This window comes from Dasypus novemcinctus, chromosome 21 (genome assembly GCF_030445035.2).
Source record: "Dasypus novemcinctus isolate mDasNov1 chromosome 21, mDasNov1.1.hap2, whole genome shotgun sequence".
Lineage (NCBI taxonomy): Eukaryota > Metazoa > Chordata > Mammalia > Cingulata > Dasypodidae > Dasypus > Dasypus novemcinctus.
Window position 1 is genome coordinate 23,390,582 of NC_080693.1, and position 17,627 is coordinate 23,408,208.

Consider the following 17,627-nt stretch of genomic DNA (forward strand, 5'->3'; position numbering starts at 1 on the left):
AGTTATGTCATCTGTGGCTGATTGTGAAAAGAGGATCTGTTCTGCTCCGCTATACTGTAACAAGGGCCAGTCAAAGTCTCGCACCAGATTCCATGGCCCGAATCGCCCTGTTGACTCCGAGCACCACAGACATCTGGTTCCCACAGCTGCTGCTAGGCTGGCTCGGGGTCCTTTAAACATGGGCTTTCTTGTCTGGCCAATTGGATCAATAATGAAAGGCTGTCAGGAAATGACCGTTTTAGCCAGTCCAAAGTTTAGGGAAAGAGGGCATTTGGAAATAGGAGTGTTAAAAAAAACACATCATTTCACTCCCATTTTTTCCATCTACTGCTCAAATTTATAAAGCTCAGACCTGGAAATATAAGAGGACTGAAAATGGAGATGAGGCCAGTACCTACACTGAATAGTGGTTCTCAAAGGGTGGCCCCCAGGACCAGCAGCAAATTCCTGGGCTCCAGCCCAGACCCACAAAATCAAAAAACTCTTTGGGAAGGGCCCAGAAATCTGCATTAACAAGCCACCCAGGTGATCCTGACAGTCGCTATGGTTTGAGAACCTTGGTATGAGTTAAAATAAATTTTAATATCAAATGTTTATACAATGAAAGTCATGAGAAATAAACAAGACATTGCCAAGTACTAAAACTAAAAGTCTTATCCCTTAGCATCCAAAGAGTTTCCTCTCAAATTCACTATACCCAAACAGAACAATGCAAAGTGTTCTCATACCTGAGAGTGTCCCCTGGCCAGGGGACGGCGGGGCGTGGAAGGCATACACATCATCTCCCTCTGCTATGGTATTCAGGTCCTCTTCATCAAAGAAGGACCGCTGGAACCCGCCAGGATGCATTTCAACCAAGATCACCTGGAATGAGGAGCATCAGTTTCCCACTTTGATTTTCTCAAAGGGAACTTAAAGGATAAGAAATCAAAAGTGGAATGATAGTCTTACAGCCCTTTTTACCCTTTCCTTCCTTCGAATAACTACTTATTTTTAGTAAAAACATAGTAGGTATAATAATAATAATAAGATTGATCCCAGACATCTCAACTGCAACAATGGAATACCATCAAAGTGCCGAAAAATAGGGGGAAAAAAGGAAGTTGGGGGTCACTTCATGTTTTATACCCGACTAAACTGTCACAGGAAACCCTGAAGCCCTCTTCAGACACACAAAAAGTGAGAATACTTACTTACCCTGGACAGACCTTCCCTGGAAGGATGTCTAAATAGTGTTGCCAACCCTTTGCACATCATGTAATATATGGAAAATGTTTTTATGGAAGGCCCAGGGAAACAGAAAAAACCTGTAGTGGACATGAGGGGTGACAGCCCTGAGGGACCTGGCTCGCCCAAACCTATCCCTGCTGCTCCAGGGGCTGAAGGAATCAATATCAATGTTGTTCATAGCCCACTTACAGGACAGTCACTGCAAAGCTCTCCTCAAAAAGAAACATTTCAGGATAAAAAGACACTGAATCCAGAAGGAAAAGCTGAGTTGTAAGAAGAAATGGTGAACCAAAGAAAATGGGAAATACAAGTATAAGCATGAACTTACCAAATAAAACTATACTAATATCAACTATTACACTATTACAAGTGGGGAAGGGAAAGGAGGTGGGATTTAAATACTGTAGAATGGTATCTATTTACAATAATATCTAAAAAATGTATAAGGGAAATTAAATCATACCGAGATCACTGTGTTGTTTGAAAAGGTTAACATTAGACTTCGCTAATTGCGCAAACTGATATTTTAATGACAACCACTAAAAGAAGAGAAATATAATGTATAAATCCCAAACCAGAAGAGATGGAGTAAAGAAAAATTGTTCAACCCAAAAGATGCAGGAAAGGGGAAGTGAAGAAAGAAAAAGCAGGCAAATAGACATCATAAAATAATGAAAAAAATAAATTAAAAGGTATCTGTGATCATAGTTAATACAAATGGAATAAACTTGCCAGTTAGAGGAAACAAATATCAAAATAGATTTTATGTTCCAGCCAAAATGCCCACCTGCCACCCTGACACTTTCTAACATGCCAAGTAATTCCTATCTCTCTGAGCAAACACATCACACCTCTCAAATTCCTGACTGTCTTTATTCAAACATGATCTCTATGACATCAACCTTGTGAATTTTTTTAAGGAGGTATCAGGAATTGAACCTGGCACCTCCTACATGAAAGCAGGAACTCAACCACTGAGCTATACCTGCTCCACTGATCTTTTATTATTGACATTTTTCCCCAGGATTTTCACCCACTGATTGGCTTACTCTCTCAACAAATCCCCATAGAGCACTTTAAAGTTTACAAATCAAATAACTAGTTTCTTGGGGACTTTTCATTTGATCCTCATAAAAGTCCTCGGAGGTGATGGTAAAGGTCAGAGGAACTGCCTGGGTGGGGGCGGGATGGAGCCCTGCGGGAGGAGGGAGATGCCAGGTCCACAGCGGTCACTCGATGTAGACACATTTAAAATGCAACCAATTAGAACCTTGAGACATGCACGCTTTATTGGGGTTTACACCTTAACGAGAGGGTTAAAAGATTTTTTAGTTTTAAAAATCTGACAAGGTAGTGAGAGGAGCGGCTCCATTTCACGGTTAAAGAAACAGGTTGCTCATCACTTACTCTCTTCAAGGTCACAAAACTAGAAAGGGACTCAATCGCAGGTAGCACCCTATTCAGGGAGCTTCCCGTCATGCCACCGTGCTTGTCACCATCACCACCCCTCACCCACTCCTGGGGGCGCCTGCTGTGAGGTCAGCTCTCCAAAGTGAAGCAAATAACTAAAAAAAAAAAAAGCCATCCTGCCTTCTCCCAAATTTCCTCTCTCAAGCTATGCATCCTAGTTCTCTCTGTAGTTTCCCATGTTTCATTTGTCCTCCCCAGTTGAGTATCCTGGACTCTACTCTTGAACGTGAACATATAGAATAGTAGCCCAAGTGTCTGCATTCAAATCCTGGCTCAGCCACTTACTAGCTGTGTGACCTTGGGGGTTCACTTAACCTCTCAGTGCCTCTCATTTCCTCATCGGCAAAATGAGGGTACTTGTGATATCTCCTTCACACAGGGCAGTTGTGAGGATTGAATCAGCTCATGGAGTAGCGCCCAGCGTGTAGTTAACAATGATCAGAATTATTATGATCAAAATCGTCACCGCCTTCTCGAAAGGCACAAGAGTTCTTTTCGGGTCATTTTGTGTAAACGCAGGGAGGTCAAAGGCACCAGGAACCACAAATCAAACCAAAACCCATGAGTCACGCTGGAGTCACCTGGCAACCAGACGATTCTAAAACGTCTAGACAGTTGGCCCAGTTAGGGTTCTGTCATCCAGTGACCGGGCCCCATGAAAGCGCAATTCCGTCACACCTCATCCGCGGGGACGTTGCCTTCCTCCCCGACGGTCTTCCTCAGGGCTGCCACTGTGCCCAGGATGGGCACAGCCAGGCCCACCCGCAGGAACCGCTGGCTCTTCGACGGGAAAACCAGGGTGACGCTCAAGAACCTGGAAAATAGCAAGAGGGGGCCACAGCCTCAAAGGGCGGACAGGACCTGGCAGGAAACCAACACCGCTGACCCTGGGTCAAGTTCCCCGCTTGGAGCCCTGCACTTCAGGTGCGCTGTCACCAGGTGGCAGTGGAGAGCCAAATTTCCCAGCGTCTCAGTCGACGTGTTCATTAACCTGTGCGCTAAAATGAAAGGAATTTGCCAAAGCTGCACAGTACAGCTCTATAACCTCACTTTTCTATCTGTTAAATAAATAATCTTAAGCAAAAATAAACTTTGACGTTTGAAAAGTCAGTCAAGCTGCTTCTTCCAGTATAATTTAACACTCTTGATGATATGGCCCTTACTGCAATTCTCCCTTGGCGTGGAAACAACAATCCTAACTGCTCTGGATACTTTCCCTGGTCCCACTGTCTCTGCCAAAACACCAAGACTTACTCCTCTGGCTGCTGTCATCATCTCCTGCTCTACATAGGGCTCCGTTCTAAACACTTCAGATAAGTGACTGATTTAATTCTCCCCAGGAGGCTCACAAGTAGGTACTTTGCATCTCCTTCGTTACAGAGGAGGACACTGAGGCACAAAGAGGTGAAGTAATTATTTGCATCACGCAGCTAACCGGTACAGCTGGGACTTGGACGCGGGTGGTCTGGCTCCAGCGTGCTGGTCCCAGCCACGACCCGCTCTCCTATGTCAGGCAGGGGCCCAGAGCACACCTATCACTAGACATCAGCTGATGATGTCGACGATAAGATACCAGCCGCTGCTGTGTTTGTGGTGTAGACACAGGATTTCAGAGCAGAAAGGGAGATGAAGCTCCAGGGAAGGCTTTAGGGCGGTGCTCCGTCCTAAAGGTGGGAGATGGGCTTAATGGAGAGGGAGAACACCTCCCATAATGAGGCGAGCTACCAGGACAACCGAGCTCTAGGGACGGAGGCCCAGGGGCCGGGCGCCACCACCCCAGAGAACACCGAGAGGATGGGGGAGAAGGGGAGCCCGGTAAGCGCAGGATCCCTCGAAAAGACGGCTCCGTGGGGGCGCTCCATATACAGGCGCCACTAGAATGTCCTGACGCTGAGAAAGGCCCGTTCCCGTAACGGCCATGGCCAAAACAGGCTTCCGTGGGGCCCCTTGCTGCCAGGGCGCTGGGTCCCACCAACCTCGCCCCTTACCTCCTTTTCTTGTCTTTTCTCCCCATTAACCCTTCCTTTCCCCACCCTCTCCTGAAAGAAAGCTTTTTTCCTACACCTCCACCAAGGATTTGAAAGTCAAGCTGGTGGAAACGGACTTTGGCCCAGTGGTTAGGGCGTCCATCTACCACATGGGAGGTCCGCGGTTCAGACCCCGGGCCTCCTTGACCCGTGTGGAGCTGGCCCATGCGCAGCGCTGATGCGTGCAAGGAGTGCCCTGCCATGCAGGGGTGTCCCGCACGCAAGGAGTGCGCCCCCCGTAAGGAGAGCTGCCCAGCGCGAAAGAAAGAGCAGCCTGCCCAGGAATGGCGCCGCCCACACTTCCCGTGCCGCTGACGACAACAGAAGCCGACAGAGAAACAAGACGCAGCAAAAAGACACAGAAAATAGACAACCGGGAGAGGGGAGGGGAATTAAATAAATAAAAATAAATCTTTAAAAAAAAAAAAAAAGTCAAGCTGGGAAATCAGGTGGGGACAGTTTTTTCTGTTTTGCCCCCATGAGAAGTGATACAGGTGGCCCGCGTCGGCTTCCGAAGGGGCCACAGACGCCCGCCTGGCGACTGCGCAGGCCAGCAAAGGCCCCCAGGCCACGTCCCTCCCCGCACCTCTCCCTTCCGCTGCGCCGTTCCACTGCGCAGCATCAGCAGCCGCAAGGCCCGTTTCTCGAGAAACGCCGGCTGAGAAGCAGGCGGTCCCCCAGGCGTACAGACAGGTGGAAGTCGGGCCGAGTCCCCCCCCCCCCCCCCCCCCCCGGGCCTCACCTACCTGGTCTGGCGTAAGGGGATGGGGAGTGACACGCAGAGGAAAGGATCGAAGGTGTTACTCTGCTTCCGGCAGTGGGGACAGGTCAGAGAGGACCTGTGAGAAAGGAGAGAGACGAAAGCTTAGTCGCACGCGCTGCGGCCTCGAGAACAGGGAAGCCACGGCCACCCCCATCCGCAAACACAGCAAGCTGGAGGCGATCTCAGAACCTCACTACGCCGCAGAATCACGGGAAGCTTTTCAAGAACGCAGGTGCCCAGGCCCTGCTCCCAGAGCCTCTGTATCAGCTGGGGTGGGGTGGGACCTGGGCACGAGCATTTTTATAAGTTCCCCACGTATTGCTAGTGTTCAGCCAGAGCGGAGAGCCATTGATGGAGTCCAGTCTTCTTGTCGAACGGTGAAGAAAGAATGAAGTTCAGAAAATAGCAGCTAATAGTAATAGCTAACATTTAAACGGCATTTACTACATACGGGGCATTGCTCTGACTACTGTACATATATTAACACCTTCACTACCCATAATAACCTTATAGGGGTAGGTACTATTACTAGCCCTGTTTTAAGGAGGAGAAAATGGAAGCAGAGAGAGGTAAAGTAACTTGCCCAATGACACACAGCTCTTCAGTGACAGAGCTGGGCTCAGGCTCCAGAGTTTATGCTCGTCACCATTCTTGCGGTTTTTTTGTTTTTGTAGGTACTGGGGCTGGGGATTGAACCCAGGACCTCACATGTGGGAAATCGGCGCTCAACATCAGCTCCTGAGTTGTTTTTTTCTTTTGTTCGCTTGTTATTTACTTGTTTTTTTAGGAGGTACTGGGAACCAAACCAGGACCTCCCATGTGTGACGCGGGTGCTCAATCACTTGGGCCACCTCCACTCCCCCCTGTGTCTTTTGTAAAAGCAGCGAGACATCATTTGTTTCAAAGCAGATATAGTTATTTATGTTCTTTGACCTTTTTTAAATTTAACGCTCCCTTACTTTAACATACATCTCTGAAAGTAAAGCACCACTTTTATATTCCACGTGGGTGCTCCAATTTTATTTCCTTAATGGTATAATGCACCATATTCTTCTAATATGTGAGGGATTTCTGCATGCTGTTGCTTATCTGAAAATCTACATTAACTTCCTTTGGAATACTAAATGATAACCACATTCTGAAGTCCAAGCTCCTATCATTAGATGGCCGTAACCAGGACAGGTCAGCAAATAAACAATAGCTGGTACTGGAACACTTTCCTGCACCTCTGGAAAGCTCTAGTCCTGCCTGACTGATTTTCTGCTGAGCAGGTAAAAGAGGAAAAACCAGGACATGCAAGATACAAACCTCAAGATGCCCAATACAATCCAAAGTGACCTGCTCAGTTGGAAAGAAGTTAATAGAACATACAACCATGATTTTAGAAAACAGATGCTGGTTTTTTGTTTTGCTTTTCTAGGAGGTACATGGGAAGCAGGTGCTCAACCACTTGAGCTACATCAGCTCCCTGGTGAGAAGTGGTTTGATTTAAAAAATATATATATTTTTTTAAATTTCTCTCCACCCCCTCATTGTTTTGCACCTGCTGTGTCTGTTCATCTTCCTTGTTTCTTTAAAGGCACTGGCAACCAAACCTGAGACCGCCAGTGAGGGAGAGAGGTGCCTAATCACTTGAGCTACCTCCGTTCCCTGCTTTGTTGTCTCTCATTATGTTTTTTCTTCTTGTTGTGGCTCTTATTGCATCAGCTTGTCACACTTGCCTGTCATACCAACTCGCTGTCTTCTTTAGGAGGCACTGGGGACCAAACCAGGGAACTCCCAGGTGGTAGGTGGGAGCCCAACCACTTGAGCCACATCTGCTTCCCAAGAATTAGTTTTTTTGTTGGTTGGTTTTGTTTTTAGGAGGTACTGGGGATTGAACCTGGGACCTCGTACATGAGAAGCAGGTGCTCAACCACTTGAGCTACATCTGCTCCCCAGACCCCAGTTTTTAATGTCCAATCACTCTTGCTGCCCCTGGTTTAAGTTCCCTGGCAGAGAGTGGACGCCTGGCACTGCTGGGTGTCCTCCAGTCCTCTTCTCTCGTCCCACCTTCACTCATCACTTCACTAGGCACAGTCGAGGCCTGAAGATGCATTTTTGTCATTGGGAAATTTCCAACTCCCTGTTTCACATTTAAACAAATTAAAAAGGAGTATCTTTCTTTTACTTCTTTTTTTTTTTGTCTCAAGCTCTGCTTCCCACCCCCATCACTCTAAGCAGAAACTCTATACCAATGATTACTTATGATTACTTTTAAATGCACTAAAACTAAACTGGATTGCATTTTCCTTGAATAGATGCATCACATTAAATTCCGTCAGGGAGCAAGAGGTGTAGTTTGGAAAAGACATGGAATGGTTTAATTTTATATTTAGAGAACGAAGAAAATGTATTGTTTTCATAAAATAAACTACAGGGAGGACGTGAAATCTACCTGTTTTTCCAAAGGTGGAGAAATGCTGAAAAGTGAGTATGATAGATGAATTAGCAGGAGAGGCAGCTTCACTTCCACAGAAAATTCCAGATGTAACCAGGTTCCAGCAGCACCCGAGGTGTGCCCTGAGACGTGGTCCTTTCACCCTCACCACGCCCTCCAGAGCACAAACGATCTGGGCTCTTGTCCCCGCCGTCCCCCCAAGCTCTCATGGGAGAAAAGGAAAGAGAACGCCTACTTCCCTTCCATTCATATTCGCTCTTGGGGTGAGGCATTCTCCTTATCAAATGGCACTGGCTGCAATGCCAACCTGGTCAGCTGCGACGAAAGCTCTATTTGTTTTTTACCAGTCGCCAAGGCCCAGAAACGAGCCTCAGCTTTGGACAGTGCCCATTTTGCACGCTGACCTTTCCTGCTGCCGAATACTCACCCTTGGCCAACTTTATCTGCTCACTCGACGGCAGAACTGGTGTCTAAGCGAACAGTCACTGACAGGACATTTAACCAAGATTTGGCCTCTCCGTGTCTAGGAGAGCCTCCAAAGAAACACTCTGAATAAAGCCGAACACTCTGCCTACAGTGGGACAACAGATTATACTTGTGTACGTAAGTTCTGAGCTGCATGAAGGACTTAAACAAATACACACACACTCCCTCCTCTAGCCATAATCCAACACAGCAACAATCATTGGCCATTAAATGCACAGATGTTTCTAGGTTGAGGTAATAATCATATAGAATAATACTATTTTCCCTATAGTTCATAATCTCTAGCACTCTACTCTTACTCTCCCTCCTCTCCAACTAAAAGAAAAAAATATATAAAAATTCAGCTCCCTAAAAAGGGGGAGGGGAGCAGAGCCTCGGTGAAGCGCTCAAAATCAGCACCTCCATCTCTCAAGTTCATAGAGAAGGCTGACCCAGAGTGGCTTTGCATCCCAATCAAGCCCGCCCAGTAGAAAGAAAGGGGAAAGAGGGTCTGGAGCACCAGGCACCACCCCTGAGCCCCGGCTTGGAGCTGGCCCCACTGAACACGGCAGAAAATCACCTCTCAGCTTTCAAAGGCCTGAGCCAAGTTGGACACCCCTACCTAATTTTTTTTCTTTACTATAGACTATCAGGCATGGAGGAGGTATTTTTTAGCTTTTACCAGTCCATTTTTAGCAAAACCACCTTGCATCCTACTCCTCATTGTAGCCCTCAAGCTACATCCTCAAGGAGTGGATGCAGCTCAGTGGCTGAGTATCCACTTCCCCTGTATGAGGTTCTGGGTTCAATCCCCGGTACCTCCTAAAAAAAAAAAAAAGTGATTGGCTCAAGTGCCACTTCCCCAGGAATCTCTCCCTGATTCACCCCACACAGAGTCAGGTAAGTCTGTAAGGCGCACTTCAAAGCACCCATCAGTTATAAGTAAAGACTCAGGTGTCACTTGAGATGCTTATCTTTCTCTCAGCCTTCTACCCCACACCCCTAAACCCATTAACAAGCTCGGCTGGATCTATACCCCAAACATTCCAAGTCCATCTCCACCTCTGTGACAGTTTGAATTTGGTAAATCCCGAAGAGACCGTTGGGGATGGGCCTGTGACTGCACTGTGTGGGTGAGGCGTGCCTCGGGCTGGGGCTCTGTCCTTTTACGTGAGCTTTATACAGACGGGGAGACACAGAAAGCCAGCTGCCATTTTGACCCAACCAGGGGAGAGAGCCGGCTGGAGGACGGCCAAGAACGAAGTGTGAAGCAGGAAGCCCCCAAGGCGCTGGGCCCACGGAACAGCTTGGGGCTGAGGAGACGCGCCCTGTGCTTGAGGGCCCACAGCTGAACTGAGGAAGGGAGCCGGACAGCCGCCTGAGAGAGGAAGCCCGGAAGAGACCAGCCCTCTGTGTGGTCGCCCAAAGCCCAGCTCTGGGAGGCGGTGAGCCCAGAGGGCAAGGCAGGGTCCTCTGGGCGCCACCTTGGCTCACCACGTGGCAGGACCCCGGGCTCGCCAGCAGCTGGCTTTGGTGAGAAAGCATCTCTGATGGTGCTTGGATGTGGACATTTCACAGCCTCGGAACTGTAGGGTTTTCCTCTCATAAAATTCCCGTTCTGGAAGTCAACCCATTTCTGGTACTTTGCAGGGGCAGCTCCATGGCAAATTAATGCAACCTCCGTGGCCCCTCCCTGGGAAATGTGCGGCGGCATCTCAGCTGCTTCAACGGATCAGCTAGACCAACCCAGCTTTAAACTTTCCAGAGGCTTCCTTACCCTTGGCCGGGAGCCCTGCCCTGCCAGGTCCCTGCCTCACCTCCACCCGCTGACCACCTGGCAGCACCACTGGCCCTTCTGTTCCTTGGACTTGCCAAGATCGCTCCTACCTCGGGACCTTTGCCTTGCTGTTTCTTCTGCCTGAGATACTCTGTTCCCAATTATGTGACTGGTTGACTCCCGTTAACTCAGTTCTCAGGTCAGATGTCCCCTCTGACGGAGAAGCCTCTGCTGACCACCTGATCTAGAGTTCACTGCCTCCCCCACCTCCTTATCGCCTCACTTATCAGGATCGCAGGTTGTTTACTTGAGTATTATCCAAACACACCCCCGCCCAAAAGAATGTGAGCTCCATGAGAACAGGGGCTGGGTCTCGTTCACAGCTCCATTCCCAGCACCTAGGAGAGGACCTGGGACATAGCAGGCGTGAATTAAATACCTAAGGAATAAATGCAGTGGATGGTGGTGATGGGAGCAAAACACTGTGGATGTAATTAGCACCACTGAATTAGATACCTGAAAGTGGTTAAAATGGGAAAGTCTAAGTTGTGTATATGTTGCTGCAATAAACATTTTAAAAAAGAAAAAAGCAAATATAGAACTGTACACCACCAAGGGAACCCTAATGGACTTGAATTAATAATATAATTAAAATAATATTGGTTCATCTGTTGTAACAAAGATACTACACTAATGCAAAATGTTAATGATAGGGAAAATTGTGGGGGTGGGGAAGTGGTATATAGGAACCCTGTTGTTTCTGTGTGATTTTTTTGTAAACCTGTAACTGCTCTAAAAAAATTTTTTTTTTAATTTTTTAAAAAAGAAATGAATACATATTTTATGAGTATTTCTCTCCATGGGGCAGGGTGTTTTGCTCCTCATTGTAACCACTGACCAAACATAATAGCAGGCACGCAAACACTTGAAAGAAGGAATGTGGGAGAGCACTTGTGGATGAAATGGGAAACAGGGAAAGGAAAGGGAGGGAGTGGAGAAATGAGTGAATGTGCTGTATAAGGACGCCCCTGGATGCTGGCTAGAGGAAATCTTGCTGACCCTTTGCCTCTCTCTCACAAAACTCTCCCCTTTGTCCTTCCTTCCCTCCTTCTGATGTGTGCAAGGAGTGCCGTGCCACACAGGGGTGTCCCACACGTAGGGGAGCCCCACGCGCAAGGAGTGCGCCCTGTAAGGAGAGTCGCCCAGTGGGAAAGAAAGTGCAGCCTGCTTAAGAATGGCACCGCACACACGGAGAGCTGACACAACAAGATGACGCAACAAAAACAAAAAGAGATTCCTGTGCCGCTGGCAACAACAGAAGCGGACAAAGACGACGCAGTAAATAGACAGAGAACAGACAACCGAGGTTGGGGGGGGAGAGAAATAAATAAATAATCTTAAAAAAAAAAAGATAGTTTCTTGGCAATTTTATGTGACCTCCTCCTTTCCTAAGACAAAGAATACATACCCTCAGAAATTAGTGGGCAAGAAGTATGGAAGTAACAGAGAAAATGTGGAATGGGTGTGGGAAGGGCAGCCATGGTAGCTGCTGGGTTTGGGGAATGGGAGGAAGAGATGAGATGTGGAGGCGTTTTCGGGACGAGGAGATGTCCTGGGTGGTGCTTCATGGACAATTACGGGACATTGTAGATCCCCCCCGGGCCCACTGGATGGAACGTGGGAGAGTGTGGGCTATGATGTGGACCATTGACTAGGGGTGCAGTGATACTCAGAGATGTACTTACCGGGTGCAATGGATGTGTCACGATGATGGGAGACAGTGTTGCTGTGGGGGGAGCGGGGGGTGGGGGCGGTGGGGCTGAATGGGACTTCATATTTTTTGAATGTAATTTTTAAAAATAAATAAATAATTTAAAAAAACCAACAACAACAAAAAAAAAAAAAAAAAAGAAAGAAAAAGAATGTCAGTAGGCTTAAGTCCTAACACATCCTGAAAATTGATCTGGATTTAGAAAATCTTGGTTATAAGAAAATGGATCGGCTTTGCAGTGAGGCTGGATCTGAATATAAGGTTAAACAGTGAGAAAGGTTTAACCAGAGTCTTTGTTTTGATGCTGAATTGAAAATGAGCTTAATTTGTAAACAGCAAGGGTAAGCAGAAAATCCTGTTCAAATTTTAGTGTTGAAAGTTCTCTTTCTAAGACTTGAAATGGTTGCAGGGGCAGGCATGCCCAAGAAATAAAATTGTGGGTCAGATTAAAAAAAAAAAAAAAGAAGTATGGAAGTAAATGGCTGTAAGTGAATTCTAGAAGACTGAATAATCATTACCTTGCTTGAAGAGAGTGAAAAAATGAGAAAAAAAAATAGGAGAGCTAAGAAACACATTCCACAGCAAAGGAAAGAGAATGGTACCCAGAAAAACTCAGAGAAAAGCAAACCTTTGAAAATGATTTGATGCAGCATCCAGAAGAAAACTATTTTTTTTTTAAAGTTGGTATTCATAGTAGAGAACAAGGGGGTACAAATGAAGTATAGCAACAGAAAAGAATGAAGTGAAATGTAAAAGCAAAGGAAGGGAAGAAAAAGCATTACAAAGAAAACAAGTAGAATTTGTGTTTCAGAGACAGATCAGAGAACAAATCCTAGGATTTGGGAAGAGCCCAACCTTCCAAACTGAAACACCCGTCGCTTAGGGCTCTTGTATGAATTAAATAAAAAATAAGTGGGCAAGGAGGGAGTAGATGTGGCTCAAGGAGCTGAGTGCCCACCTCCCACATGGGAGGTCCCACGTTCAGTTCTTGGTACTCCTGAAAAAAACAAAAACAACAAGCAAAACAAACCGAAAAAACAACTCAGGGAAGTCGATGTGGCTCCATGGTTGAGTGCCAGCTTCACACACATGAGGTCCTGGGTTAAATGCCTGGCCCCCCAGTACCTAAAAAAAATATATATATATATATATGAGCAAAGGGCAGTGGATGTAGCTCAGTGGTTGAGCACCTGCTTCCCAGGGTTCAATCCCTGATACCTCCTAAAAAAAAAGAAAAATATATATATATGGGCAACATCAGGCCTAAAGAAAATCCTCTGTAACCACTGGCTTCTCCTAAAGTCAGGTCACTGCACACATTCTCACCTTTAAACCTCCATTTATTCATTCATGTTAAATACGTCCCCACTTATTTAATCCTATTCCTTCAGAGCCCATCCAAAAGGCACACCTCCTCCCTGAAGCCCAGGGGGCATTTCTCCACTCCCTGACCTGCTACATGGGTGCTTTCACTGTAGTGTTATAACACTTAAAACTATTCTGCCGGGGAGCAGGTGTAGCTCAGTGGTTTGAGGGCCAGTTTTGTGTGTGACTCTCTGGTTCAATCTCCTGTAGCTCCTTTAAAAAAAGAAAACTCTGATTCTCTGCAGTGTCACACTATATACTCGCTAATGTCAAAGGCTGTATAATTCTATATATTTTTATACTCTCCTTGGGAACTCTTGAACTCAAAAGTGACTAGTTAAATCAGGCTCTCAGACCAAAAAAAATAATAATACAGGAGGGGTCTCCTCTCCACGGCCTGACGGCGAGCACGGGGTGGTAAGACCTGCCTCCACGTCACACTCCGTGGAACCCCCCAGCGGGAAGGCCCAGAGCCAGGAAAAAGGAGGATAATTACTTCCGGTTGGTGCCTATAGCAGTGAGGGGTTAATATGGATTAACAATGGGAGAGAGAGAGAAGGGTGTTTCTGGGTTTGGAGGTTTGGTGACCTCAGGGTACTGGGAGACTGGTCGCCGGCAGCTCAGGGGGCAGAGCCCTTGGGTGAGGAATTCTAAGCACATCCCGTTCTTACCGATATTGGGCTTGAAAGTGGCTTTGCACAAAGCTTTGGCCTAGAGAAAGCTGAGGTGATGGCGACGGGAGGTTCTCAGAGTTTCTACCGACTTCAGGCTGCAGCTACACAGAAATGAGGAAAGAAAGCAAGATTAGTCACACCCAGGTTAACTCACGCCTCCCAGACCAGAGTCTCACCTCCTGCTGGCCTGTCCCCACCCTCCCCGGGCCTGACTCTGTGCCTAGAGCCTGGACTTTCATACCCAACACACTCAATCCCTTCATCCCCAAACTCCCGAAGAGAGACGGGGAGAATTGAAAGAGCAAAACGGAGGGATGAATCTTGGCGAACCTCGCCAGTACCCCCCGGCTTCGACGATGACCTCGGGGTTCATGGCCCTGCTCTTGGTCTCCATTCCGCTGGGCCTCCGCGCCGAGGCGCCCCCCTCCGCATTTCACCAGGGTGGGCTGGCGCCCCCTCCCTCACGTCCACACCAAATCTTCCACCGGCGAACCCCTCTCCTGCACACACTTCCCAGGCAGTCCGTTTTCACGATGGCACCGCCTTTCTCAGACAGACCAGGCTTTAAATCTCAGCGTTGGGTCCGGGGCTTCCTTCGCTCCATCTAGAAGACCTGGCGGGCCCTGCTGTGCATTTGCTTGTGCGTTCATTTTCTGAGGCTCCTGTCGCAAATGACCACAAACCAGTGGCTTCCAGCAACAGAAACGTATTCTCTCACAGTTCTGGAGGCCAGGCGCCTGGAATCAGCATGACTGGGATGAATTCAAAGTGCCGGCCAGGCCGTCCTCGGGGAATCCGCTCCTGGCCGCTCCCAGCTTCTGGTGGCTGCCCGCGTTCCTTGGCCTGTGGCAGCATCACTCCAGACTTCAAGGCCAGAATCTTCACATCTCTCTGCTCTGTGTTCACATCACCGTCTCTGGGTTCTCAAATCTCCTTTAGCTTCTCTCTTAGAAAAACACTTGGGATTACATTTAGGGCCCACCTAGATAATCCAGGATAATCCCCACGCTTAATTTAACACACCTGCTAAATCTCTGCCATCTAAGGTAACATCCACAGGTTCCAGGGACTAGGATCTGATTTCTTTGGGAGTCATGTTTAACCGACTCTACCTTGGATCTCCTGCCTACCCAAATGCCACCAGCCTCCTCTAGATTCCTACCACTTCCAGTATGAATTATTCCAAGTTTCTGATTTCCCTAATTTTATTCTCCACCTCCCCACGTCTCACCACATATTGGACACAATTATTTCTTGTACCACCGCTGTGTATGAATCACTGTCCTTGCAGAGGTGTGCCCTTGGGCAATCCCAGCATCAAAGCCACTTATAAAGTTACTTAGCAGAATGCAAAATCACCTATTTAAGTATTTACATAAGGCCACACATAAAAGATGCCCTAGAATGGTGTTTTTTCAACCTTTTTTCATTATATCTCCCAAAGAGCCTTACCAGATACCTTTTTCCTAATTCCTCCCCGCCCCAAGAAATTTTAATACTATAGCGTGTATATCTGCTTTATGTACTGTATGTATAACTGTACTTTATATACTTCATCCCACAAGCACTGACTTTCACCCCCATCAAGAATGCATACTGGCGAGCAGATGTGGCTCAAGCAACACAGGGGAGTTCCCAGTTTCGGTTCCTGGTGCCTCCTAAAGAAGACAAGCAGATGCCACAACCAGCAGACACTGCAACAAGCAGATGCCACAATGAGTAGCCGCCACAACCAGCAAATGATGCAACCAGCAGGGAGGAGAAGTGGCCCAAGCAGTTGGGCACTTGCCTCCCACATGGGCGGTCCCAGGTTAGGTTCCCAGTGCCTCCTAAAGAAGACGAGCAGACAGATGAGGGAGCCATCAGGGGGTCGGAGGTGGGGCGGGGCGGGGAAAGAATGCAGTCCCTGTAGCAGGGGCAGGGGTGGGCATGGGAAATAGGGAATTAATGCCTAAAGGAGACAGAGTTTCTATTTGGGATAATGGAAAAGTTTTGGTAATGGATGGTGCTGAAGGTGGCACAACATTGTAAATGTGATTGATGCCACTGAACTGTATGCTGGGAGTATTAAAATGGGAAATGTTGTATTTATGTTACCACCATAGAAATATCCACACAAAAAAAGTAGATAGAGGGATGGATAAATATGTGATAAATTTAGTAAAACACAAATGGTAGAATTGAGGTGATGGGTATGAGGAGTGTTCATTGTTTAAATACTTCTATTTTCTGTACATTTGAAACTTTTCATAATAAAATATTGGGACAAATAAGAATAAGGAATACTCAGAGTGGTCATGAGCCCAAGCTGATCAGAATGTAGGAGGGTCAAATGGAAGCAGAACGGCACTGGAAGTCGAGTCTGGTGCCTTGCTGGCTGGAGGTTTCAATGTCCTGAAGACCTGGGTTCAGGACCCAGCACAACACCAGGGACAAGAATGTGGACTCTGGCGTCAGACTGCTGGGGTTCAAATCCCAGCTCTGGTACTTACTAGCTGTGCGTTACTCAACCCCTCTAGTCCTTACTTGTGTCATGGTTTCCCAATTGTACTAAAGGGGTAGATGATAGGGATGTTTGGGGGATTAGAGAGTTAACACACATGTAACAGGCACAAAGTAAGCAGTCGGTAAGAAGTGTTCTTGTTACTAAACAACGGGGAGTATCTAGTGGGTTTTGAAGTTAGGTGGTAGCTACATGCTTGGAGAGATGCCTGAACTTGATGGCCATTCACAGGACGGTGGAGGTTAGGGGGTCAAGGCAACAATAGGATGAACTAAAGTCGGAGTCAAGAATATGATAAGTTAGGATGGATTCAGGACACCCAGTGTATGTACATCACAACTCAGAACCTGACTGGGGAGCAGAAGGAGAAAGAGGAAACAGATAAACATGACCAAATCTGAGGTTCAAAGATGGTGTCTGCAGAACACCTGCTCCATTCACAAAAGTGGGAAAGTCAAAAGGTAAAGTTAGTTTGGGAAGGGTATGCCAGATATGAGGGTGATTCAGCATCTGGGCAGATGTCTAACTGCAAACAGATGAAGGGTGCTTGGAGGGGAGTTAGTCTTCGGTGCACAGTGGACCCTTGTTCTTTTTTGGATGCCCAGGATTCATCCCAACTTCTTGGGTAATAGTGCGCCTTTTGGAACCTGCTGGTTGGAAATCCAACCTACTGGTGAGAAGTTCTCTTTAATTAGGAGTCTTGCCCTCCCCTACCAAGGGGCAGCACATGCCCCAAGCTAGACAGTTGAGATGTTCCTGTCTTGAATGTGCAAGAACAGAGAGATCAAAAGGTTGAAAACATTTATTCCAGCAGTAGTGTCCAGCGAGGGAAGGGTTAAGCAACTCATGCCTAGCTCTTCCAAGCCTGGTTCTTCAGCCTTCTCTTGAATCCTGAGTGCATCCCCTTGGCCCCTTGGCCTTCTAACACATCCCCTTCCTGTTTTAGGTAGCTGAAGATGCTTGCTGCAGCTTGCAACCAAAGAACTTTCAATGACACAGGACACTTCTGCATCAAGGTACCATGGGAAATGCTGGGAGAGGTTGTGGGCAGGATAACTCAGGGATGGGGTACGCAAAGAGAAAAACCTGAATGAGGCTGGTGAGAGGGACGTTCACAAAGCTTGGGCTATGAGGCCAAGTGA

At 47.2% G+C, this 17,627-nt stretch overlaps 1 protein-coding gene across 1 annotated transcript in view; it reads right to left on the reverse strand.

Moving 5' to 3' along the window:
- USP43 (ubiquitin specific peptidase 43) overlaps positions 1-17,627 on the reverse strand; it is a 76,447-nt gene that overhangs the window by 40,967 nt on the left and 17,853 nt on the right. The window contains exons 3-6 of the mRNA XM_058283486.2: positions 13,980-14,083; positions 5,474-5,566; positions 3,379-3,514; positions 729-864 (exon numbers count right to left, since the gene is read on the reverse strand). Coding sequence (XP_058139469.1) covers positions 729-864; positions 3,379-3,514; positions 5,474-5,566; positions 13,980-14,083 — 469 coding nt within the window. The remainder of the gene's footprint in view (positions 1-728; positions 865-3,378; positions 3,515-5,473; positions 5,567-13,979; positions 14,084-17,627) is intronic.